General features: G+C 34.5%; 1 protein-coding gene across 1 annotated transcript in view; it reads right to left on the bottom strand.

Annotated features, from left to right (window-relative positions):
* Positions 1-3282: 3282 nt before the first annotated feature.
* Positions 3283-26181, bottom strand: part of EMB2795 (condensin complex subunit) — a 104118-nt gene continuing 81219 nt past the window's right edge. Inside the window, exons 12-13 of the mRNA XM_089820450.1 lie at positions 25447-25557; positions 3283-3778 (exon numbers count right to left, since the gene is read on the bottom strand). Of these exons, the coding sequence (XP_089676576.1) occupies positions 3566-3778; positions 25447-25557 (324 nt within the window). The 3' untranslated portion in view covers positions 3283-3565. The remainder of the gene's footprint in view (positions 3779-25446; positions 25558-26181) is intronic.

Here is a 26181-nt window from a genome sequence, read left to right as displayed (position 1 = left end):
TAAAAGAAAATATCCCTTTTAATTAAATAAAATAAGTCCCCATTTAATTAAAAGAAAATCTCTCTTTTAATTAAATAATTCATCCACATTTAATTAATTAAGAGAAAAGCCCTTATTTTAATTTAATTAAATATTTCATATTTAATCAAAAGAACTTGCTCCCTTTTAATTAAATAAATTCCCACTTAAAGAGGAAATAAAATAAATAATAATTAAAAAATCCTCTACACTTAAATACATATATTTCTAAGTGAGATTCCATTTAATTATTTTCCTATTTTCTCATTGGTGGATCTTTATTTCACACAGATCATTCTTTCTCCACCCTTGATGAAATCTTTTTGTCTCTTAATCTTGATCGTCCAATCTTCTTTATAAAGGAGAGCCCTCTCCTCATTTTACATACACACTCTATGCTATTGTTATGTTGCAAGTTTGGAGAGCGATTTTTGGAGGAGTTTGAATACTAAAGCCTTTTGTGGAGAACTTTTATCTTCTTGTCTTCTTCTCTCATGCATCCATGGCTTCCATCATCATAATCCATCCTTGCATTTTCATATTAGTTTAGATCTTGCTTTCATAGATTAGATATTGCATTGATAGATTAGATCTTGCATTGTTTTGCATTGTTATCATATAAATTAGCTTTCATCTCTATTTGCATGCATATTGGATCTTTGACTTTCTTATTTCATGGTGTACTTGCATGGGCACAAACTAGGTCAAACTGAGGGCCTCCATTACAAACCCTTGCACTCCATGAATAAATAGCTATGAGCCCCATTTGAGACCTCATTCTTGAGCAATCTTGAATATAATGACTCATAGAAGTGTGCCCACATTTTAGGCAAACATTTTTGGTGCCCACCGTGAGACAACCCACCTTTACTTGTTGGTTTTATACACTTTTAGATCTAACCCCCTTGTGCAAATTTGTTTGGAGACAAAAAACCCTAAATCTGAAAGATTTGATCATATCTCCCAAATAGCTAGGTATTTTAATTTGCTTTTTTTTTTGCAAGGTGGCGACATATTAGAGAAGCTTCAATCCAATTTTCAAAAATATTCAAGGTATTTTTTATTTTTTATTTTTTATAATTTTTTCTTGATACTTTTTTATTTTATTTTGTTTAAATATTTCTCTAAGATTCAATATAAATTAAAGAATGAATAATACCCACTTTATAAAATTATTTAATTAATGCAAATATTCACATATGAATGCAAATGTCAAGTTTTTTCTTGTCTATTTCTTTTAATAATATGATATTATAACTTATACAATATAAACAAACACCACATACTGGCATGTACTTGCCATTATAATTTAAAAATTAATAATAAATTAATTTAGTTTTAAAAATAATTAGAATATAACTAAAATAGCTATAGTATAAATCATTTGTTTGAATTTTCTCTTGTATATATTGTTTTATTCTATTGACTAAGATTTAAAATAATTAAAACATCATAAAACATATAAGCACTTGTAATAGCTTTATAAATTTATTCATTTAATTGTACTTATGTGTAATAGTAAGTTAATTTATTATTTTAACAATGTTAATTATTAATGTAAAATAATAAAATACTCTCATAAAATATATGCAATATATGTTATAAAGAATGAATATTATAATTATATAAGTATTTAAATTTAATTTAATATGATCAACAAATAATAGTTTAATGACTAATTATCATTTTAACTAATTTTTCCTTGTAATTTTTATTACACAAAATGAGATAGATAAGATATGTAAAATATGAAAATTAATTTTTAAATATTAGTGTAAAGATTTGGCATATTCACCCATGACATTTATGTCATATTCACCTATTACAAATAGGAGGAAAGTGACAACTTTTATGAGTATAGAAGGTTCAAAGGAATATTTGTTTTTCCCTAATGGTATCAGCCCAACACAAAACTAATTCTTGTATTAAATATATTTATGAAAATAAAAACTCATTATTAATAATGTATTAATTGAAAAACTACATTAAAATATTTAATCAATCTTAAAATCTTGCCAAAAATAATGTATATGGAGTACTCATCCGAAAAAAGTTGACTAAGCCAATCATAATTGAAATAAATTAATTATATAACATTTCAAATTAATAAATATTTATGGAAACTATAGTGTTAATCAAATAAGGAAAAAATATTAATTAATGATTGGCTCGTGAGTGCACAACTATTACTTTATTGAATAGAGGTGAATGCAATAGTACACTCACTGGGACAAGTACAATAATTAGTTTTAAAAAAATTTACAATAAATACCCATTTAAATTTATATTATTATTTATTAATATCAAATATCAATTTTAACTAAAAATTAATTTAAAAATATTAACAATAACAAATAGTAATTAAAGACTAAAAATACACACACATATATCTATAGAATCTGTCTTAATTATATTTCAATTTTATTTTGAAAGAGAAATTTCTATATTTTTGCCACCAAAACTTCCATTAATCAAGATCACATACAAATTAATTAAATAATTTAGACTTCATTTTACATATAAATTATCAATAGTCCAAAGACATGGACTCCAGCTCTCCCAAGAGCTCTTATGTTTTTTTATTGTTACTAATTGTAGGAGTTCCCCTCTAGTCTTTCCCTGGCGCCTCCATTTTGGGGATTGTTTTCAATTTTAAAGTCTTATTAATGGTCATGAACTATATCGGGTGCTGACTATCAGATTCAGCCGAGGCATGAAAATTGTAGACCTCAAAATAAATTAATGAGGTTAAATAAAAAACAAACCAGAGAAACCACCAATACGAGTAATGACAATAAATAATAAAATTTTATTTGATGAATCGACGATCAGAGGCAATACAAAGGTTGAAAAGAGTTCTTAGAAATCAATGTTGAAGGGTTAGTATCATGGGCTTAATGTTTTTCAATAAATTAACAACCATTAACCGTCAGACTTGGAAAATCTGCAAGTATTTGATGTTTGAGAGTGGCACACAATTCCTAACGAGGAGGTACCTGTTGAATCCCAACGCCTTTTGTAACATAAACCACATAGTTAGAACACCGTTGCTCCATGTTCTCATTTTCACTCCGATACTTAATCCAGAATGTGCCCCACAATCACACGTAATTGTGTCAGGTCCGGCATTCATCTGCCAGCTATTGCAAAAATGTCAAAACACTTAATCTCATTGCTTGTTATAGAAACACGCCCACAAAATGCTAGCGAGTAAAACCATTGCAGGCTTAAACAAGATATGAAGCAGATACAGCGAAATTCAAATTTATTAATATAAAAATGAACCAATTTTATTCCAAATATATGAAGTTCGTAAATCCACTAAAATTTGGTTTCAATTATATGGGTAAGTCAAATAATTATAAATTCTAGTTTCCCAATCCCCAACGTGCACATCTACGACATTGTTACAGGCAGTAAGATTACTACCAAAGGATATGGTACAAAATACAAGAGCTTATCTTGCAAAGGATGAGCCTGATTTTCATCTGAAATAATACACAAGATAGAAAAGTGAGCATAGCATATTATAGATTCCATCAATTGCTTACTTCAGTGACTCAACTGGTATTTGGATAGAAAGGTCATCTAGACTTGACTGATCTTGAATGCTTAAACAATGTTCATTAGCTAAATGTAGTAAGCAGATAAAACACAGATGCACAGATATATCCTCAGGTGCAGCAGCAGGGCAATCTGCAGGAAAGTTGCTCAGTAGTCCTTGAAATGATGTTGCAGTTCTAGATTTTTGCCCCTTAACCTGTCAAAAACAAGGCAATTATACGGTGAGATAATAAAGATAGTAATACTCAGTTTTCAGATTTTACAAGAAGATTAAGGTCAATAACTGATAAAACGACAGAAAAATGTCAAAAACACTTGAACTATTAATAAGTCAAAAAGGCTACACTTATAGAAAACATTGACTTGTCATTGCTTTTGAAGGACAGATTTCCTTTTACCCTGTTCCTAAATTGAAGTTATATTATATGCATTCTCTCAAAAGAAAAAGATTACACGTTCATTTAAACAGAGCTGAGTGGCACACTGAATAATGGCATGAATCCAGGAGTGTAGCAATTAACAAAACAATATCTATTAGCCTGTTAGTCCAATTGACTCGTTGCTCAGCTTACTAACTATTTTATAGAAATAGTTGGATCAAAACAGTAATTTGGCATATTCGTTCAGGGAAATGATTAAATCTTTGTTGGCGGATTTGGCAAGAACCCTAGCTGTGCCGAACCAGATCAGGACAGGATATGATTCCTGCTCCAGTTCCAGCCTGGGTTACCAACGGAACCCCAGATAGGATACAAAAGATACAGTTTTTATGAAAAGCACAAAAATTAATTATAAATACCCTCATTATCAGTTTTCCCAAGTCTCAATCAATGACAAGAGGCACAAAGGTGCTACAGAAGAGCACTAATTAATTAGTGGAACAAACAGCAGTCGTCTTTGGCCGGCAAGGTTCAAATTTCTCAAAAGATCCTTTCATCTTATAACATTAACTACTCTTCAGTGGCAATCAAATTAATTATATTCAAAAGCAAATTAGAAAGCACTACAGAAAAGAAGTGGGGTAGTCTGGGTCTGAGAGACCTAAGAATCTGGAGCACGACCTTAGCAGTCAAATGGGTCTTCAAAGCAACTGAAGGTAATGAACCATGGAAAATCATGGTTCTTAATAACATCAGCAAATTGGTCCCAAATGTGCCTCTTAAAGATATCCCAGTAAGTGCTTTCACTGTATTTCCTAGAGGCTCCAATATCTTTAGGAGAATTTGGAAGTGTTGGTTTTTTTGGATCTGCTGCAAATGTACTAAGCACTGCCATCTATGTGGTATGTGTTTTCCAATTTGCAGCAATCCCTTATTTGTAAGAAGAATAAACCAAGAATAAAGCTTTTATATATATATATATATATATATATATATATATATATATACACACACACACACACATATATATATTATGTACATACACACATATATCTTTGATCTCATAGGTTCATCCTACTAAAGCTACCAAATCATCAACAGAAAGGCATGGGAATTTGTGAGGAATGTGCTGAATAATTACTTTACTATTAAAAATAAGATTGTCAAGGACAAGTCCATTTGGTGGAACCTCCATCTCACAGGCAATGCCTTTGGAACCGCTGCAAGGTTGCTCTGCGAAAAGGTGCTTTAATGATATCATTGAGAATGGTCACCTCAAATGTTGGACTCACCTTAGTAGTGAATGAGATTTTCTCAGTAATTAGTGCAGAACCTACTCAATTTGTAGGGAGGTGTGCAATAAATGGTTTAAAGAGATATCTTGGCCAGATGGCAGTAAAATGAGTAAAATTCCATAGCCTCCTGAAGAGTTTCTTTCCCAACAATAAATGGTTTAAAGAGATATCTTAGTCAGATGGCACTAAAATGCATAACACTAATCCTAGAATTATTTATAGTTGGCATCGCAGTAACAACTCACTATATAATCATCTTAACAATAGCTGGAATGTTAATCTTCCTAATAAAGTTAGGCAAGGCATTATTTGTGGTTATAGGAAATTTGGAACAACTTTGTAGAGCCAAAGGAAGCTTGTCTTCTAAGTTATATGGCTTCCCTTCTTCAAAGGTTTCCTTACAAGATGGGAATAAAAAGGTAAACCTGTGCACTATTTGTAGAATTCCTCCATCTATTAAACATATATTTTTTAACTTCTTTATTGCCAAAGAAATATGGAGTATTGTCAGCGGTGTTTTTGATGGCTGGAAAATCAGTAATAATTGGATGCATACTACATTTGGTAAAATTAAAAAATCTGTCTAAAATTTTGAATAATTAAATTGTTGTTATGTACTGGAATTTTGTGGCAAATTTTGATTTCTGAAACAAGGAAAAAAAATTTCAAGGTAAGGGGAGCACAGTCTCATGTTACGAAACTCACTGTCTCAAATGTTGACTCCTAGGTCACTAGTACTATGCCAATTTCAAAGAGGAAATCCACAAAGCTATCAGAGGAAGGCTTGATTAGAGTCAACATATTAGAGATTCTCTATGGACAAACATAGACTAATAACAAAAGGAGAATTGGCCATTCCTTCAAGGTTTACTAGTGTTTGTCAAAAGAGACAATGAAAGGGATCCTGAAAAATAAGCAAGGCAGAAGCCAGAGAAAAGATGCAAAACGAGATTCTTCATGAACGAAGGGAGCAACGTGGTTCATGAAGAAACCTTCAATCACAAAGAAGTTAGTACTTGCTAAGTTGCAGAGTTTTTGCCAAGTTGAAAATTTTGGGTTTGCTAAGTACCCTCCAAGTCCAAGTCTGTGAACTATCATTGATACTGTTATTAGCTAGTTGTTTTGTTGATGATCTAACAAAGACCCAGACTGATGTATTTTGTCATATTTCGTAGTGCTTTTATTTACTTTCTCTATATTACATTATTGTGTTATAATAAATAATATATACGGTTTTTTTAAAATCCTAAATTTTACAAAAAAAACTTGTACTTTCAATTTTCCAAGTTTTCCCCTAAGATTTTTGCTGCTATCAGGCCATAGTTTGTAAACTCAAACTCAAAGTACTCAGCAAAGCCCAAATTTCGACTCGGTAAAAGCCTGGCAACATAGAATGTACTAAGATCTACATTTAAAATGAAAAATGAAAAATTCAATTACAGAATGTATTAAATTAAAATTGATATCTCAAAAAAGAAAATGCATAGTTATATAGCAAAAAAATGTGTGAAAAATATGCTTCAACCAGCACTCTATACTCTGCCAATTTTGCCCACATTTTTCTTCTATCAATAAAGTGTCGTGGGTTAAACTTGTACAAACTCACAGAGAAGAAAATATATAAAGTACTTGGCAACTCAGAGAATACTGGCAGAGTTTGCAATCAATACCAGAAAAGAAGAGTATAAATCAGTTGAAAGAACACATTAGTCTATTTAGACCATAGCAGCATTATTCAGAATCACGATTGACTTAGAAAACCAAAACTATAGAGAGAGTTCAATTACTGAAGATTTAATTAGAAGATTAGAAGCTACTGGACATTCATAAAACTGGGAAAAAGAAAACTGTGTTTTTCCATTCCCTGTAGCAGTATGTATTTATGTTGCAATGTCCCCGTCTTTTTAGCATCTCAGTGGAGTTCTTAGCCTTTACATTCTCCGAAGGCTAAGTGGAGAAATAAGGAGAAATTGATTAAATTAATTTCTTATAAAGTCATTAAATAAATTAAAATTAAAAAGTGACTTTATATTTAATTAATTTAATTTTCTAGAAGCACAACTAATTATTGTATTGGAAAGGGAGAAGCTTCTAGAGAGTGCATTTTCTAAAAGTACAACTAATTATTGCCTTGGAAAGGGGAAAGCTTCTAGAAAGTGCAATTAAATAATAGTTTATTTCCTTCTAGAAGGGTGGAGGAAAAGAATGAATAGAGGCAAGAGCTTCATTGTTAAGCATCTGATTATTGTCAATTGCATTTGATATAAACTTGGGAGTAAGGATTTCTGATTTCAGTTAACCATTGGAGAGCATCAATTCTTCAATGTTGCAACCATTTGAGGTGGTGAAATATCCACTCAATATGGCATTCAAGAGAGCTTCATTCTGGAGTTCTATTTGTGCTTAAAATTAAGGAATAACCTAAGGGTTTGAAAAATATTGAAGGACTATCGAAAGCAGATATGAAGATTCATCTTTGGCAGCCATTAGTAATTGTTTTTTCTTTGCTACTACAGTATGCGTGAATAGTGTCATGCTACAGTATTTATGCTTAATTCCGATTGCAACTTTCATCTCCATCAATGGGCATCACTATTATTAGGTTCCTCTTGCAATTGTTAGTAGTTAGCATTGTAATCTTAGGCATATAATTTTGCTGTTGTAAGTGATAACTTAATCTCATATTTGACATTGTTGTAGTCATTATTGTAAGCCCATTTGTCTTGGCAAATTCATAGCAACATTGTACATGGGAATGAATTAAAATAATGAGATATATGTTGCATACCATTTGTTTGACGAAATGTCCATCTAATAGCATATATGATCAACATAATAGTTGTATGCCAATTGTTTGTCAAAATGTCACTTGGTTGTAGGTATGCATTCCATATCTAGTTTTCATGTATGCATTGAAAATACCAAAAAGAACTACACTTGCATATTAGTTCATTGTAAGAGGTATTGTAATATCATTTACGAACATTCTAAATTTATTAGCATCATTCAAACTATATCAAACAATCTGAAACACAAAAAAATCAGAAAAGAGAAAGGCAGCGTACAAGTGTTTGACAATATTCCTTGAGCTAAAATCAGTCAGTTTGCGCAAGGGTCAACAACTAAATTAGAGAAGAATTTGGAGTTTGACAAAGTTATAACTGGTTGGGGTTATTACAAATGTTCCCTTTCTAAAATATGATATAATAATAATTAATAACTTAAGAAATTTAAATATAAAAATAATACTAAATAAATATAATCACAAGTTAGTTAAGTTTAATTAAGGTGAAGGGGCATGCAGTGAATAGTTGCGACTCTTTCAACATAAGATATAAAAGGGCTAAGAATTCATTAGAAAACGAACATGGATGGAGCAACGAAAATTGGAAAATGGAATTTAAAATAATCAGGTTGGAACTGGAGAAAAACTCAGAAATAAAACCTGAACCACAAATAAAAGCAACAATTACATTTACTTAAGGAGCAATTAAAAGGTGGAAAAGACACCGCACTTGGGAAGATATATTAAGAAGTTGTAGAGTGCATTTGAGGGAGAGCGAGAATTTATATCAGACTTACATTTTGCAGATCTGCAAAGGCGAAGATGGGGAGATCATCAAAAAAAGTTTGAAGGCATAATTATAAGAGGAATTTATATCAAAATTGTATGGAGACTATATGCAGATACAAAAGAGGAATATACACAGATATAGAAGAATATGCTGATGCAAATTGAAAAGGAAAGTATGTGTGTGTGTGCGCTAATTAATATTATGCATAGACTTCCCTACAAACTTGTATGCACCTGTATATCAATATCTAATATACATTTTGTATTTGTAACCATCTGATTTAGCAATGATAGATATATTAATGGTATAAGAACTTGAATAAAAGAAATATATATGAATAAAAGATGCTATATTCTTGATTGCTATTATCAACTATGGTAAGGATAGTGAGGCAATTACTATTGGGACAACCATCATGAGGTCACATTTCCAAGCATGCCACCTCATGGTCGTGATTGGGGAATACCCATGGGGCCTGTTGTCCTTTATTTTGTCATCACAAAATGGAGGCAACACTAATAAACTTTTCCAATTAAGTTTCATATTTCCCTAAAGTAACTCACTATTTGATTGGCAAAGATTGATCAATCAATCATATTCCCAATTCATATAGTGAAATGTTTTAAAGGTTTTCATCAAGTCTTTTTCATTTTTCCAGTTTGTTAGGCTATACTTGATTTTTGAAACCTTCAAAGTCCCTTTCGTGTTTTTAAGTGTTTGTTTTGATTGTTTTTATCTTATTGTTTCCTTCAATCTCTTGTTTCGATCATACCTTCGATTCAAAATATCTCGGGGCTTAATGAAATTGTTAGTCAAAAGATATTAAGAATTAAGAGCCCAAAAAGTAGGGTTTGCAACGTCAACTACATATTTAAAATATTGACCGTATATTTTAATGTTGGGTTACACTTTTTTTAAATATAACTTTAAATGACTTTATGTTATGTTTTAAAGTTATTTTATGACTCTTATTTTTCCACTTTTAGTGATTTAAGTCATTATAGTTATTGCAATTTATCGATCTAAATAAATTTGTTATCAGCCCACTAACATCCCCTATTGTCATCATCAATGAAAAACACCTCAAGAAGATAACCATGTTATCCATCTCTCATAATGAATCCTCCAGAACCATCTAATTACAGCTCAAGATCCATGAATATGAAAGAAAACATAAAGCACCTGAAAGTAACATTGGGCAATACCTCTCAAGTGATAAACTGCCGAGCAGACCAACAGCGGAGAATGAGAATGCTCCTCCAAGATATGCAAGTCACACTGTAACTTATCCAAGAACAATCTCCTCATAGGTCTCTATTGAACTCACGTCCAAAAGAGGTGTAGGCTCCTCGGATTTTTTGTTAAAATATCATCAAGAGTATACATCTCAACAACATGTCTCTCATCTCAAGAGAACTCTAGCCTCACCTAAGTCTCCAAGTATCCACAAGTACTTGTAATGAATCACTCCATGCAAAACTCCACTACAACATAGCACTGTCATGAAGTATCGAGCAAATGATCAAAGTACTCAATACCAAGAAACTAAACCAAGATCAATGTCAAAGCTCCAACCATGGAATGAGGAACATAAACATGACATCATGATCTCAACCTTCCCCTCCAAAGAGATAACATGCTCCATGTGATCATATTAAATAATCGTATCATGTCACAACTCTAAACTAGTAACAAAGAGAAAACCATGACATAAAAGCCACCATGATAACATATCAAATAAAAGCATAAACTACATCTCTACCAAGGAACTATTGAATCCTAAAGATGTCAACATCTCCAATCACATGAAGATACCATCTCCAACTCGTGAACCAATAATTGTGAAAGACCCTTCTGCAACAATAGGATCTAAGGCATCCTCCAATATCTAACACAGTAAAGAAGATCATCCATCACCATGTGATGGAAAAATATAGCCACTACTAAAGCTCCCACTAAAACGTGTTATCAAGCTCTCCAAGCATATGACACCATCTCCCAAATTTGAAAAATCACCTAGGCTTGCACATCACACCAAGCGAAACCAAGATTTGCAAACTTAGGAAATTCACCATGCTATAAGACTCCATAGTTGACTATCCAACTACTCACTTATCATCCATCCTCTCATCTCAAGTAAACCACACCAAAGCACAAATGACCACAAACAATGCCAGCTAATAAGTCTGCACCAACACTGAATCAATTATGATGGATATAGACAATCCACATCCAAGTTATCCCAGTACAATTAAATGCATGGCCTACCCACCTGACTACATAACTTGTAGATCCAATCATTGCAACATGCGAACCACTATCACATTAGTGACATGTACAAATGAGATCAAAGAGAATAATCATGTAGACAACATGACTCAAACACCAGATCAAGCACAAATCTGATTTGCCAATTATGTCCACATTGAGCACCATAGTCCACGAATCCAAAAAAGCATCACCACATAAATGTTGAGTGATTGATCATGTACCAACATCTCCATGCAGAGAAAGAAAAACACCTCCTCTCACCATGCATAAAGAATGCATGCATGTAGAACTACAATTGTCTCATCCAGCAACACCCTAAAATAACCAGAGTCTAGAAAATAGCTCTTCAGTAGATCCAGAAGATACCACAAGTTTTTATTTCAGCATGCAAAACTTGCAAAAAGCAATGTGTTTAAGATACCCATGCACATCCACACCCACTTCTCATCTAGAAGACTCAAAGTCTAAAAAAAAAATACCAAACAACTAAACCTAGAATGATGGATCATCATAGATAAACATCACCATAGATTTTTTAGGAAAATCTATAAACCCCTCAGATCCAACGAACAAGAATCCAAGCCATGCATGTATAAGCATCCAAGAGGAAAACATAGTACTAGAACTCTAGGCCCACTTGTAGACCAATTGCACAACCACTACTAATACCTACATCTAAGAGAAGTAGGCTATCCAAAAGCTTCTAGATCATCCAATGATCAACTCCATAACCTCTATGCATTCTAGGTAACAAAAGAGACATCTTCCAATACCAATGCATCAAGAATTGTTCTACTGTCAACCAAGAGCACCAAACAAATGTCATTTCAACATGACCAACTCTATTTTATCTATCTTCATAATCCTTCAAGAAATGTTTGATGTTTGCTGAAAAATAAATCAATTGCAAGACTTCCACTCATCCAAGGATTAATTATTAGCTAATTTCTTCAAAAAAAATCTTCAAGCTCTACAAGCTAGGAAATCTTAACAAAAGAAATACCCAAAGCCAAAAACATTGTGAATCTTCACATGCAAGCAACATGCAATTCATAAACTGTGCTCTAATACCAATTGAAGGGAAATGAGACCACCCCAAAAAATCGTCTGAAATCAGTATGCACATCCCATATCCAATAGTTCCTTGAACAGCTTCTAAAAAGCAAATACAAGTGCATACTACTATGCCATAAAAGCGGAAACAGACATAGTTGATTTCCCACAATTAAAACCTTAAAGGAAAGTGATTGCAATTTATCGATCTAAATAAATTTCAAAAGCATTATTGTTGACAATTGGCTAATGAAGATATGTAATCGTTGTCACTTATGGCAACACATGATGTACATGCTTGTAGAAAACCTCGAAAATAAAGATACTTAGCTTCTCGTACTCAGAAAATTGTCCAAGTATGAAATTGGTTTACAGCAGTGCATTATTTTGTATGTAACTTGTTACTAACATCATATTATGATTAGCAAAGTTAGATGGAGATAGCATACATGTTGATGATAATGTGTATAACCTCGGACATCAGTACAGACTATACGGAAAAGAGATATTCATGTCTTACCAGTGAAACAATACAATGGAATTAAAGGTAAAGGAATTATTTTGTTTACAAAAATAATTACTTGATCAATTAGGGCCGACATCCTAGATGTTTACTCTAAGTTTGTAAAGTATATTATGGTCTTAGCTGACCTAGCAACAATTTGTGAAAAAGGCATGGTATTTATGCAAAGGACATCTTGTGAATTCAATTGTGTTGTGATATGTTGTGATGTGTTGTGTCAAGTAATTGTATTGTAAAAATGATGTGCGAACTTTTGTGAAGCAATATATGCGAAGTTGATTTTGTGATCCGAGATCTAGCTAAGGTCAGAGATCAATCAAGAAAGAAGTTACAACACCTATATACTTGAGGACTAATTACATGTTTAGGCAGTGAGCTCTTCTTGTAATTGGAAGTGGATGTTTGGATAGTGGGCTCATCTTGCATCTACTGTACTACAACTCCTAACAGGGTTGGAATCTCCTAATAGGGATTCAAAGTCTCCTAACAGGGACTCTCTATACTGAATTTGTTCATCGACTCCTAATAGGGTCAATCCTCTAACAAGGAACATACATATCAGTATATTATCTAGTTGGTATTATCCCTACTGAGGTTTTCCCTTGGCCAAGGTTTCCCTAGTTAACAAAATATGGCGTTATGAGTTATCTTTGTGCATGGTTATTGTTATTGTTCAGCATTACTTGTTTACTTTCTTATGTATGGTTCAAAGTAATAAATAATATTCAGCTGGCGACTAAATTTTGTATATTACTGATTCACCGCCCCCCTCCCCCCCCCCCCCCCCCCCCCCCCCCCACCCTCTCAGTAATTCTTATTTCTAACAATTGGTATCAGAGCACAATTACTCAGAAGAGGCTTAACAGCTTGAGTGAGATCCCTATGGATATGGAACAGTTGATGAAGAACCTTGAAGAGGCACTTGAACAATTTGATCTCCTTACTGAAGAAAGAGATAAGCTAAAAGATAGATATGAAGACTCCAAAGTATATATTTGATAATTAAAGAACAAGATTTAACATCTCAAATCCAAGCCTGAATCTACTGAATCTAAAACTAGTGATGATGATTGTTCAAAGTTGAAGACAGAGTACAAGATATTGAAGCATGAATTGAAGATTGTCCAATCTAAAGTTGACTTTGAAGAATGATCCTAGCAAAGTTGAATCTGATTTGAAGACTGAAAATACAGATCTTAAAGCGAGTCTAGTGAAGAAGACATCTGAATTTGAAACATTGAAAGAAGATGATGAACTTCATAAGTACAACACTATTGTGAAAGGTGAACTAACTCAGTGCAAGCAACAACACGAAAAGCTTTATTCTAGCAGAGAAAGGCTTGATGATTCAATGTGAATACAAAGACCTACCTATGATAAGACTGATCTTGGTTATATATTTAATATGTTTGCAAAGAAACCTGAAAAGAGATTAGATCCGAAAGAAAAAAGATAAATATGATGATAAGATTGAATCTAGACAATCTCCTGATAAAACTAAAGAAGTTGGACAAGACAAGAAAGTTAAGATATTGGATGAGCCAAAGCAAGTGGAATCTCCTAAAGAAACTAGGTATGAATTTAGAGGTAAGTGTTTTTTATGTAATGAAATAGGTCATATGAAAAGAGATTGTACAAATAAGTCGTTTAATCATGTTACGGATTTTATTTTCATAATTGTCATGGTATTGGTCATAAAGCAATTGATTGTAGGAAACCTAAATATGATAATGATACAAAGAATAGTAGAATGTCTAGAAATACTAACCCTACAGATAGAAGAAGATCTAATGAGAGGACATCGAGAGAAGGAAGACCTTATAAAGAAATAAGACAGATCGTGTGTTATAAGTGTAACAACTTTGGACACATAGCCCGGAATTGCATGAACCTGTTGATCAACAAAATCCTAGAAGCAAAACTCTAGTATGTCAGTTATGCAAAAACTTCGGACATACAACAAAGTATTGTAGAATGGATAGAGACTTCGGAGATAGAAGGAACAATGGAAGAAACAGAAGGAAACAGAAGGAACGATGGAAGAAATGTCAAGAATGATAGAAGGAACCATAAAAGAAACTCCAGAACTAAGAAAGACAATGAGGAACAAAGAAATGTAGTCAGTGAACTTCGAGAAGAACTCAATGAGGCATTCGTAAAAGGATTAGACATCTCAAAAGAAAAGTTAGAAGATGGTGAGACAGGAAGATCGAAGTCAATAATCAAGTTTCATTCAACTAAGTTGTATTAAGTTTGTTCACAACACCAAAATTTGAAACTTTATTTAGTGATCGAACTATGGGTAGCGAAGTTGGGAAAAGGTGTATCGAGATAAGTTTGGATGGTATCTAAGCTCGCTTGAAATTTGGAAATTACCAAAACTTGTTATGAGGGAATTAAGTGTTACTGTTATTACAAAGAAAGTTAATTCTATAGGATAACATGAAAATTATGTTTTTACAGAGACTTTCATGGAGCAAAGATTTTTGGAGCATTGTCATGATGCAAGGAAGCTATGGTAAACTTCAGGTAGCATTTGAAGATCCAACAAAGATTTTGAGCAAATGTTTGATTTCAAAATGTAATTGACAACCTTTTTGTGTTTGAAAAGTACGCAATTAATGCAAGTTTGATTTTAAGGAATAAAATGGAGTACAAACTTGATTACCACTTCATTGCAGTCACATCAGAAGTATAGAGCACTCAAAAGTGACTTGACAAGGCGATTTCGAACTAAACCCTATTTTCGGAAAGAGTTATTTTGGCAATGCTTAAGTTGATCCTTCTTCTGGCTCGACTTGTTGAGGCGAAGTTCTTTTCCTCTTGCCTTTACTCTTCTGAGCCCTAAAGTATCCAACTTCTCTATCAAGTCGATGCACTGTTTTCGGCCTCACTGGGGACTAAGATGTAAAAGTGGGCACTATCACCTTTGCTCCTCTACCTTTTGTTGGGCGAGCTATAGCTTGGAAAAGTACCACTTGAGGAATTGGATCCATCTTGGTTGGTCTTTTGATCCAATCCTTGGTCAATTGGATGATGTGCCTGGCCCTACGATTAATATCTGAGTTTTCCTCCTTATCAATCTCTGCATTCATAATAGGTCGATCAAAATTTTTATCTCTATTGTGCAATGGATCCAAGACCTCTTCGGTATCTTGCTATACTACCTTTAAAGGGACCTTTATCTTCAAGGCGCCTCCCAGATAGAGTGTTATCCTACAATAATCCCTTATATAGATTTCTGAGTCATCTAGTGCATTCATCCAATGGTCCTCTATGGCATCCTCATGTTGGAACTGTTTCCCCGCTAAGTACTACACTCTTCCAATGTTATCAAAATAAGGACGAGGAGAGTTATATTCATCCAAGCGATATTGATCCCACTGATGCAGTGCAAGATAGGAGAATCCCCAAAGGAGATGTTCAAGCCCCCGGTAAACAACCACACAGTGGAAACAACCCAATAATACAAGAACAATGCAAGATCTGATACCAATCAAAACTCTTTATTAATATAATAACTGATTACATGCAATATGCCCAGCTGTAAGGCCTTTCGAGTTAGGGCCAAATACAAATAGCAAGAAGAATCCAAACTTGTACCCTCAGGTCCACCAAGCAATCCTCTGGTTCTCACACCGCAACCCTAACTCTTCAAAATTTGCATTTCCACTTCATCCCCTTCTTAAAGTTGGAATGATCACTAACTGCATAAAGGCTCCTCAAAACCCCTTACTTATACCCAACTAAGCCACAAGTCAACCCAGCTCATTACAAACTAAATTAAATCCTGTACATTAAATACAAGTCGAGCCACAAGTCGGCTACAACACTAAATTAATACCCATACACAAATTAAATGCCAAAAGTCATCTCATAGACAACTCAACACCAACAAAAACCAAGACCAAGCTGAGCACCAGTAAATTCCTAAGCAAACCCGAGCTCCATAGACCATGTCGAGTTCCAGACCATGCCAAGCAACCACAGACCATGTCAAGCTCCCAGACCATGCCAAGCTTCCAAACTATGTTGAACACCAGTATCTACCAAGCTCCACAACACTTAACCAAAATCCCTCCAAACATGCAGGATTGCAAGCAAACCCAAGATGCTCCTACATCACCCACTTAGACTCAAAAGACGAAATATCCTATCTTTGGACCACACTAAACGGTCCTATAGTAATGGACCACACATAGGTTTTCTTGTGTAGCTTCCTTACTCTGTCATATGCAAACAAGAGTTGTCGAGCAATCTCCAGCAATATGAGCCTATCACATGGATACCTTGGGAGCTTCTTGTGATTGACAATCGTACCCGCTACCCTCAAGTAAGTGAATGTCTTCTAGTGGATGTAATAGGCACCGATTTCTAAAATATGTCGCTACCTCATCTAACATCCTTTTCACATAATTCCTTTCAATGAACTGGATTATTGCGAAAATAAAGGCATTATTAACTATTTTGTATTCCTTATTGTGTTCTGAAAGCTTTTTCTTCACCAACTGGGGTACACTATATAAGGCCATGCGTTTGCATCTTGCATCCTACCTTTTTTGAACAATCCTAGATAGTCTGTTGCTCTCACGACTAACATGTACACCAAATAGGATCTCATATAGAACTTATGGTTGTTCTTGACTGCCACCAATTGCTCATCCAAGTTCTCACTGAGAATCGAAGCCCAATCAATTGGCATCTTTGTTGTTCTAATGGTCGTAATAGAGTGTACCATCCATATGTTCAGGTAACCTAATGCCAGTAACCCCATGATTCTACTCAAAAGTATTATTGAATATCCGATATCATCTTTTGTATAGCCCCTTGTCATGTCCACCTCGTCGGCTTTGCGTCCAAGAGCAATCTTCTCAATGAGATATGAGGATTGAATGATTTCAAATGCTTCTGCTCCATGTTCTAAATGCGCACCCATTAATCCACTTGGGGATGCTTAAGTCCATGTAAAGGTGCACAGCTACGCACCATGGATAGGTGCACAACTATGCACCTTTATCTATGGTGAAACTTAGTTCAAGTTTTAAGTTTTTTTTGTTGTTTTGTCTTGTTAATACAAAGATGGGCATCTTGCGCACCTCAGGAGGTGCGCAAGGTGCACACCTTTGCCTATGTTTATTTTAACATTTTGTGTGCTTTGTGCAAGTGAGGGAAGAGGACTTGGTGCAGTGGCGCACCTCTCGGGGTGCGCATGTGCGGTAGCGGGAGCTCAAGGAGAGAAATGGTAAGGAAAGAGAGCGGACTCCCAAGCTTATATAGCTTGGGGGTCAGCACACCTCTTGGAGGTGCACAGCTACGCACTTCCAAGGGTGTGCTACTTTTATTAAGTAACTAGTGCACCCCATTCTAGTGCAAATTTTGATTTTCTCTCCTTCATAACACGATTTCTGGGAATTTGGGATTCTGGGTAAAGACCCCAACTTTGGTAAAAACACTAGGCAAAACCCTAAAAAGACTCGAACCCTGGACTAGGGATCCAGAAAACTAAAAAAATAAAGTAGGGGTCCTCATTTCTAAGCGAAATGGGGTGTGCATTGTGAAACCACAACAAGAGGCAAAGTACAAATCCCTCAAAGCCAACTGTAACCAAATCTCAGCAAAGAGCCCTAACTCTCCTCTACTCAGCCATGACGGCCTAAAACCAAATCCATCAAAGCAAAGAAGAGGAACTAAAAACTCCAAAAAGCACTAATTGAGACATAACAACATAGCGAACTAGTCAAGGAAAGAGGCTTTAATAAGTTGCAACTCTATCAGGCCAAATAGAGCACAACTAGCTATGTCTTTGGGCCTAGAAGATGCCCAGGACCAATATAAAAAGGATGTAGGAAGAAAGCCAAAAAAAAACAAAGGCCACACCCACACCAATGACCACTTTTTCCCCTTCACCATCGTCATCGTCATCATCCTCATCTCTACTATCACATAGGACTTTAGTAACCCTGACACTCGTTCTACATCTACATTGCATGTTTCTTTTATAACATTTATATTGGTAAGGTTCTACCTCCAAATGTAAGAATTAAGAGTGAACATAACAAAAGTAAGCACTTTCAGTATCAAATTGTTCGCATTAAATTCAAAATTCAAATGTTTAATGCAATCATTGCAATGTGTTTACAACTTTAGAGATTACAATGTGTTTACAACTTTTAATAACTAATGTTTCAGAAAATACATACATTTCAACATTGTCCCCTCCTTACCATAGCCATCCCTTTTTTATACCCAAAATTAGGCCATTGGTCTACTTGTCCCAAAACATGCGCCCTCATCAAGAGACTTTGTGGAAGTGTTGAGGGATATGCAAACATAAAGGAAATAGCATAGACAATAACTAATGCAAAATAAGATCTAGTGTTGATTTTCAATAATATCGTAAGTTTCCATATTCACTAAAGTGAACTGGAATTCAAAAGTTGGGTCATAGCAAATTTGAATTATATTTAAATTAACTCTAAGGTTGTTTTTTGTATGTCATTAGCAACAAATTCACCAAATCGATCCCTAGTTGACTTTGCAACAAATTTTGTCAGGTCTTCGTTGACATCGACAAGCCTAGAGCAAATGGCAAGAAAGTTGGTGTGCAAAAGGCAAGTAGATTTTTAAAATTGTTTTTTAATTGTTTATTGTGGTTGTTCTTTAGGTCATGCAACTTGCTAAACTCATGTTACTGTCGTGTTTTCTTAACAAACGATACTCCCTTTTGTTTTTCTAAACTCGCGAGATTCAATCTTCACCTCCAAAGAAAAAAAACTCAATACCTACAAAAAACAAAGTCAACACCTGTAAAGCGTTTCCATACTCAGCGAAACAACAACAGCTACACGAAAAGGTGATACTCAGGAAACACTTGCCGTTTTCAATTTCCGTAATCCACTTCTTGAATCTTAGTAAGATTTTGCACTAATCTTCAATATTGTTTAATCTTTACATTAGAAGCTTTATATCTCTTCTTCATTTTTCTTTCCATACTAGTTCTTGAATAAATCCCTTTCTGTTTGAATTTGTAATGATGTCTTTGTTACACGAGTTTTACACTATAAACACTAGTGACACACTAAACTACTTTTGTATTTGCTATAACTACATACACCATACATTTTCTATAGAAAAAACAGTTTTTGTTTATCATTATTTAATATTTATTTTCACATGTGTTGTAACTTGTCTGCAGATTCAAAGAATGGTCGCAACCACAAAAACTTCAAACACAGGAAACACTCACTTCAAAATAGACAGAAACTCTCTAAGATGGAAATTTATGGAGATGGTTAAACCAAAGCTAAGTGGAGGAGATTATTGTGGATTTGTAACCATTGCAAAGTGGAATCTAGTAGCTCTTATAGAGGAGTAAGCACATTTGTTGTTTTTTCCTCAATAAGGCACTAAATTTTGTCCAAGGAAACCAAGAGTTAATGAGGTACTACCTAAAACCGTAGTTACCGATTCGAGTTTGATTCGAAATATGTGTTCAAAGAATCGGTTCGCTGCTATGGCAAAATTTTGGAAAGGGTTTTGGGTTCGTTAGGGTTCATTTGTACAAAAAATCTAAACATTATATATATATATGAAGGCTAGAAGCATAAGTTTAAATTAGATTGTTACATAGTATCATAAAGTTATATGATTTCATCAATTAAAAAAAAAACACCACAAATTTTAAACTTGTAGTTACAATCATAGCATCATTACAAAGCATTGTCCAATTGATTGGCATATCTTAGACCTTTCTAGACAAGTTGAATACAAACAAGAGAGCTCCTTTGTCGAAAGCCCTGTTTATTACAATAGGCATACAACAAGCAATTGGAAAGAACTGTATCATGTTATAAAAGAAGCATAATTATACCTGCAACATTGTTCTATCTGTCAATGATGGATTTATTTTGTTCATGTCTACCATTGGAGAAGCTCATCATCTGCACATTCATGATCTAGTCTAGTCCATTTTGTGCAATTAAACATACTCTATGTCAAAGATGCAACCTAGGATGCCTACATATACCATCATGCAGAAAAATCAAGGAGTCGTTGATACACAAAATATTTTTGAACCCTAGGCAAATTTTGGACAAACTGGACCCCAATTTGGTATTGGTTTGAACCAATACATGGTTCGGAGGGCAAAGTGATGAACCCTTGTAAATAAGCATAAAACCTTTCTTTCAAACCACATTGTGAACAAATATATTCAAGAGAAAAAACGAGAAGATGAAGCAAGGGGGAGAGCAAGATCTCATCCTTCAAAAAAGGCTAGGAAAAAAACAAAAACATCATCAATGTCTTCAACTTTCACTACCAAAGAACCAATTGCAAAGCATCATCCATTCTTTTGTGCTCCTCAAGAATTAGATGCAAATAAGAGAGCAATGGGGCCCATGGAAACGTCATTTTAAAATGAAGCTACAGACACTGTCAAGGAATCCATAGTGAGATGCATCTATGCATATGGATTAGCACTTAGTGTTGTTGGCTCACCATAGTGGCAAAAACTGGTGAGATCAATTAATGAGGCTCCAATGGAGTTTAAGGGATTAGGTTTATTGGACAAAGAGATGACAAATGTAGAGGCCGCCATGCAGCCCATTAAGGATTCATGAATTGAAATATGTGTGGCCATAGTATCAAATTTAAAGAAAGATGCAAGAAATCATCCTTTAGTCAATGCTATTACAACATCCACAAGAGGTGCAATGTTTTTAAAAGTTGTCGATTGTGGAGGAGAGGCTATGGACAATCCTTTCATTGCAATTCTCATCAAAGCCATTGATAAAGTTGTCCCTCGTAATGTTGTTCAGCTAATAACCGGCAATGCCAAGAATTGTAGGATTGCCAGCTTATTGGTTGAGGAGTGCTTCGTACACATTGTTTGGACACCTTGTGCAATTAGAAAATAGTTATAAGATTAAGTGGATTAAAAAAATGTATAAAGAGGCCCGAGAGACCCAAATGTTTGTCATGAACCATCGTTTTTAAATTTTAATTTCAATCTTGATTTTTAATTATTAGTGTTTTGATCTTAAAATAGGTTTTCGAGACTTGCTTTGCTTCCAACACTATTGTTTTGAGATACCTTGTCAAGGTTGAGAGGCATTGTCGAAAATGGTAATCAGTTCTAATTGGAGCATAAGAAGGCATCCTAATAGTGTAAAGTTAGTTGCCATTAATGCATTAAAACTAGATGACACTTGATGGATCATGTTGAGTACCTTTTGAAGTTCATCGAGCCTATATTGAGAATCATTCAATACACTAAAATGGCTAGGTCTTGCTTGGGTGAGGTATATGATGTCATTGACTCCATGATTGAGGATATTAAAAATATCATAAATGAGAGAGAGGAAGATCCTAATGAAAAGTTCAAGGAACTACAAGTAATCATGGTAAAGAAATGAAACATAATGACTACCCCTTTGCATCTACTTGCCTTTGCATTGAGCTTCAAGTTCTATAGCCAATCAATCCTCGGGGGGAGTACCACTAGAGTTGCCCCATACAAAGATCCTGAAGTTGCGCAAGGGTACTAGGCAACCCTTCAAAGATTCTCTCCTGAGAACCTACGACCTGCAAAGAGGTCTGAATTCATGGGATTTGTGAGCGTCGATGATTGTGGTCTTGAAGCTCTTGAAGACAAGAACAGTTCTGATGCTCATAAATGGTAGTACTTCCATGGACAAATGTACCAACACCTACAACCTATTGCCATCAAAATTTTATCACAACTTATTTACTCTTAAGATTCTAATTTCTAAATTTTTGTTTATGAATATTGAATTTATATTTTGGAAAAAGTTTATTGGGTTCCCTTGCTATACTAGAGAGACAATGTTCGAGACATCATTTTCAGGACACTGTCCAAATTGTCCCTTCTGGACTCTTTGTTCAAACCGATAGTTTATATGGTTCGATGGTGTTGGGGCCCTCCTTCCTATACTCTGATTGGGCCACGATTGAACAGGTCCAAACCCTTCTCCTTTGTCATATTATCAAACGCCATCGATCTACTCCTTGCAATATTACTTTGGCTGAGTTTGGGGTCCACCCCTTTGGGCTTAGTGTTATCTTTGACCTAATCTAGTTTCTTCATCGTCTTTGAGGCTTTGCGGATTTTGTCGATGGTCACCACAAATACTCCTATCTAGTTCATTGTTCCTCTATCCTCGTTGCTAGCTTCAATCTAGTTACCAAAGCTCGTTGTTGGTATGCCCAGGCCACTACCTTACTAGGATCTATAAAGATTGAGATTGATTGTCTCCCTTCGTATCAATTCTCTTTGGATGTGCCTGTTCACCTCCTCCCTTTCCGACAAGAGCAGAAATAAAAAATTTCACTAGATATTTACAAATTGTACATTGCCAGGACAGAGTAATCCTTCGGGGGATTTGCATCCACAAATGGCCTTTTATGCGGAGCACTTCCTAGTTATTCAGGATGGGAACATTGTGTAACATGTCTATCTATCACAACGATGGAACAAGGCCCTTCTTATCTCCCTCAGTTGCTTTAGAGTTGGATTCCACATCTTTCTATTTAGACTAACTACATATTGATAGAGAGGACCAAATCTGTCATCTTTGTACCTTAACCGAGTCTGAAACAAATTCATTTCATTTTTCATTACCCCATTTACTACAAGATGAAAGGGAGATTCCACTACCTCTTTAGAACTTGCATATCCCTAGAAGCATTCTTCAGTTACATCGACTAGCATTATCAAGCGTGCTATCTCTAGAAGGCCACACAGCTTCCCAACCCCACTTTATAGCTCATGTCTCTCCAAAGACAGGCCTCAAATCAGCTTGTCACTGCCTATTTCTCGCCCATGTCCTTTGCTCGAAGTACAAAGCAAGTGTTCAGTACTCCTTCTAGGCACACTAGATCCGTGAGACCCTGTCCTACGTGCACTAGATGGCAGCATGCCACCACCTACGATTCCCAAAGACAATTCAAGTCTCTTAGTCAACCTAGACCCTATTCTTAGATGTTGGATTTCTTTCCACCAGGGAATGACCTTTAGTCTTTTCTTGGTTTCTTGTCTTTGGTTTTGTTTGTTGCTTTTTCTTGGACATTGTTTGGTGCTATTGTTGGGGTTGGTTTCCCTGTTTATATTTTTCCAATCTCTTAGATCCTTTTTCTGGTCTCTTGTTGGACATTAATAAATTTATCTTATCTTCTTAAAAAATCTTAATTGTCTAATTTTAAATTTGTAAATCTTGTAAGGTAACTAGTCCATCATCATCTAAGAGGACTGGAGCACATATTCCTTCATCTGGTCAATAAAAGGCAACCAATTAAACTCCAAGAAGGCAAATAACTTGGTCTTTGTACATTCAATCTTGAGGCTCACAACACACAAAGACAAGACTTACAGAAAAGGGGAGGCAAAGCTTTGGGATGTTGCACTAGCCTCTGCAGCAGTGGAAGCCCACTTTGATGCACTTGCAATTGACGATAGTGATCGCAAGCTACTTGGTTATGTTGAGGTTGATCCTAACATTGGACCTAAGGCTCCTAGTACTAATGCTACTGGCACATTTTGTGCTTCTAATCTACAACAGCAATATGATGATGATTTGTTTAATGAATTTTTATGATATTTGATTGCAAATGTCTAATTATAAATGTTGACATTATTGTTTTTGAACCAAAACATGATATGCTGGTGTATTTTGGCATTCTATTATGTCATTCGAACTAAAACGTTAATATATATGGTGTATTTTACTAAGTTTACTATAAATTAGCATAGTGGTGTATAAACATATTTGTACAAACAAACCCAAACCTAGTACAAAAAAAAATTGTACGAATTTTGAACTTAAATCTCGAACCCACATCCATACCAAAATCCGAACCAGCAACTTACATAATAACCAATGTAAACATAAAACATTAAGGCATATTACTTATTTTTGCTAGCCATTGTTTTTCAAATGCTTGTACTAAATGAAAAATAAATAAATGAACAACTTTTTAAGAAAAACAATACCCTAGGCCAATATGTAGGAGTAAGTGTACATGTTCTCAAAGAAATTTAGTATACATGCCAAACAAGGCTTGCTCAATGGGTTTGATGCTAAAAACCCCCAATTTTAAACATTGGAGTCTTCAAAATTGGCATAGGAAAAATTCAAGATTTACCAGATATATACAAATATGATGCTATTTAAGATCTTTGCTGAGAAAATCTTGAGGGATTATGTGCTCTCACAAAGCACCCCAAAATTCGTAAAACATTAGACCAAATAATTCAAGGCATTTTGAACACTTCCTATAAAAGGATTGCTTCAAAGCATAAGGAATATTGTGTATCAGAGTTAAGAGGGCTTGCATTCCCATTTCATTTGTTTAGCATTGATAAGAATTACATTTTTTCCCATATCTTTTTAAAATGCATTAACTGCAGATCTTTAAGTAGATTTTTTGTGGACAGATGGACTAGAAAGGAGACACATGCAGAACTCTTCCAGATGGCTAAAACACATGGGAAAGAATCATAGCAATTGTATGCATTCTAATCATTTTTCATGTCTATTGTAACTAGGTCTCTAAAATACAAATAAAATTGTATGGGAGTGAAATAGCACAATCCCAAGCCTCCAACTGGTACCCTAGCAGGCCACTTCACAGAAAACATCTAAGGCAAATATTTTGTAGACAATTCTTTATAAAAGAATCAGAAAACATGAAACGAATCCCTGGAACATGGGTTTACAAACATACCGAAACAAAAGAAAACAACATACCGTTTGTTCTTTACCACAAACATCTTGGATAGCAAACCAAAGTGTTCTTTTCAAAACATGTACATCAACTTGCTTTGATGTTTTGTCATAGTCCACTTCGATTTTTTGAACCTGCAAAACAAAAACGAATCAATCTTGCCTGCAAAAATTCATGTTGCCTGGCCAAAATTCATACACAAGCTAAACCTTTCAGAAATCAAAGTTGCTGGAATAAACTTATGTTTTAACTACACTTAAAAGCATCAAATCAATCAAAATGGAAAAAGCCAAATTTAAATTCAGAGAATAATGCCTACAAGTTCAGTTGCCTTCTCCATACACATGGCAAAGTAGCATTCTCGACAAATCACTTATATAATATAAAGTTATAGCACTTGGTACAGTTCAAATACTCTTTTCTCATCATCTTTCTTCATCAGATTCTTTCTACCACACAATTTACAAAAGAATCTTTAACAGAAATTTCGTCTACTTTAAATACACATGAAACTCCATATGTCCAGCATGTAGCATTTTAGTGTCTCAGATAACTTTTGCATTTCTTTTGAATCTGAGATTCAAAGCATCTGCATCATCATAACAAGTATACAATTCTTTTAATTTCATCATGAAATGGAGACCCAAATCTCAAAAATAAGAAAATGAAAGATAATAAACAGATCTGCAAGTGTTACGGTCATAGTCTTAACCTTTGATCTGTAATCACCTTTTGATGTGAAACATTTTTATAAGAAG

This window comes from Cupressus sempervirens, chromosome 3, assembly GCF_028749045.1.
Source record: "Cupressus sempervirens isolate cs-2001-9-10 chromosome 3, ASM2874904v1, whole genome shotgun sequence".
Lineage (NCBI taxonomy): Eukaryota > Viridiplantae > Streptophyta > Pinopsida > Cupressales > Cupressaceae > Cupressus > Cupressus sempervirens.
Note: the sequence above shows the minus strand (reverse complement) of the source record. Positions and strands in the feature narration are given on the sequence as shown.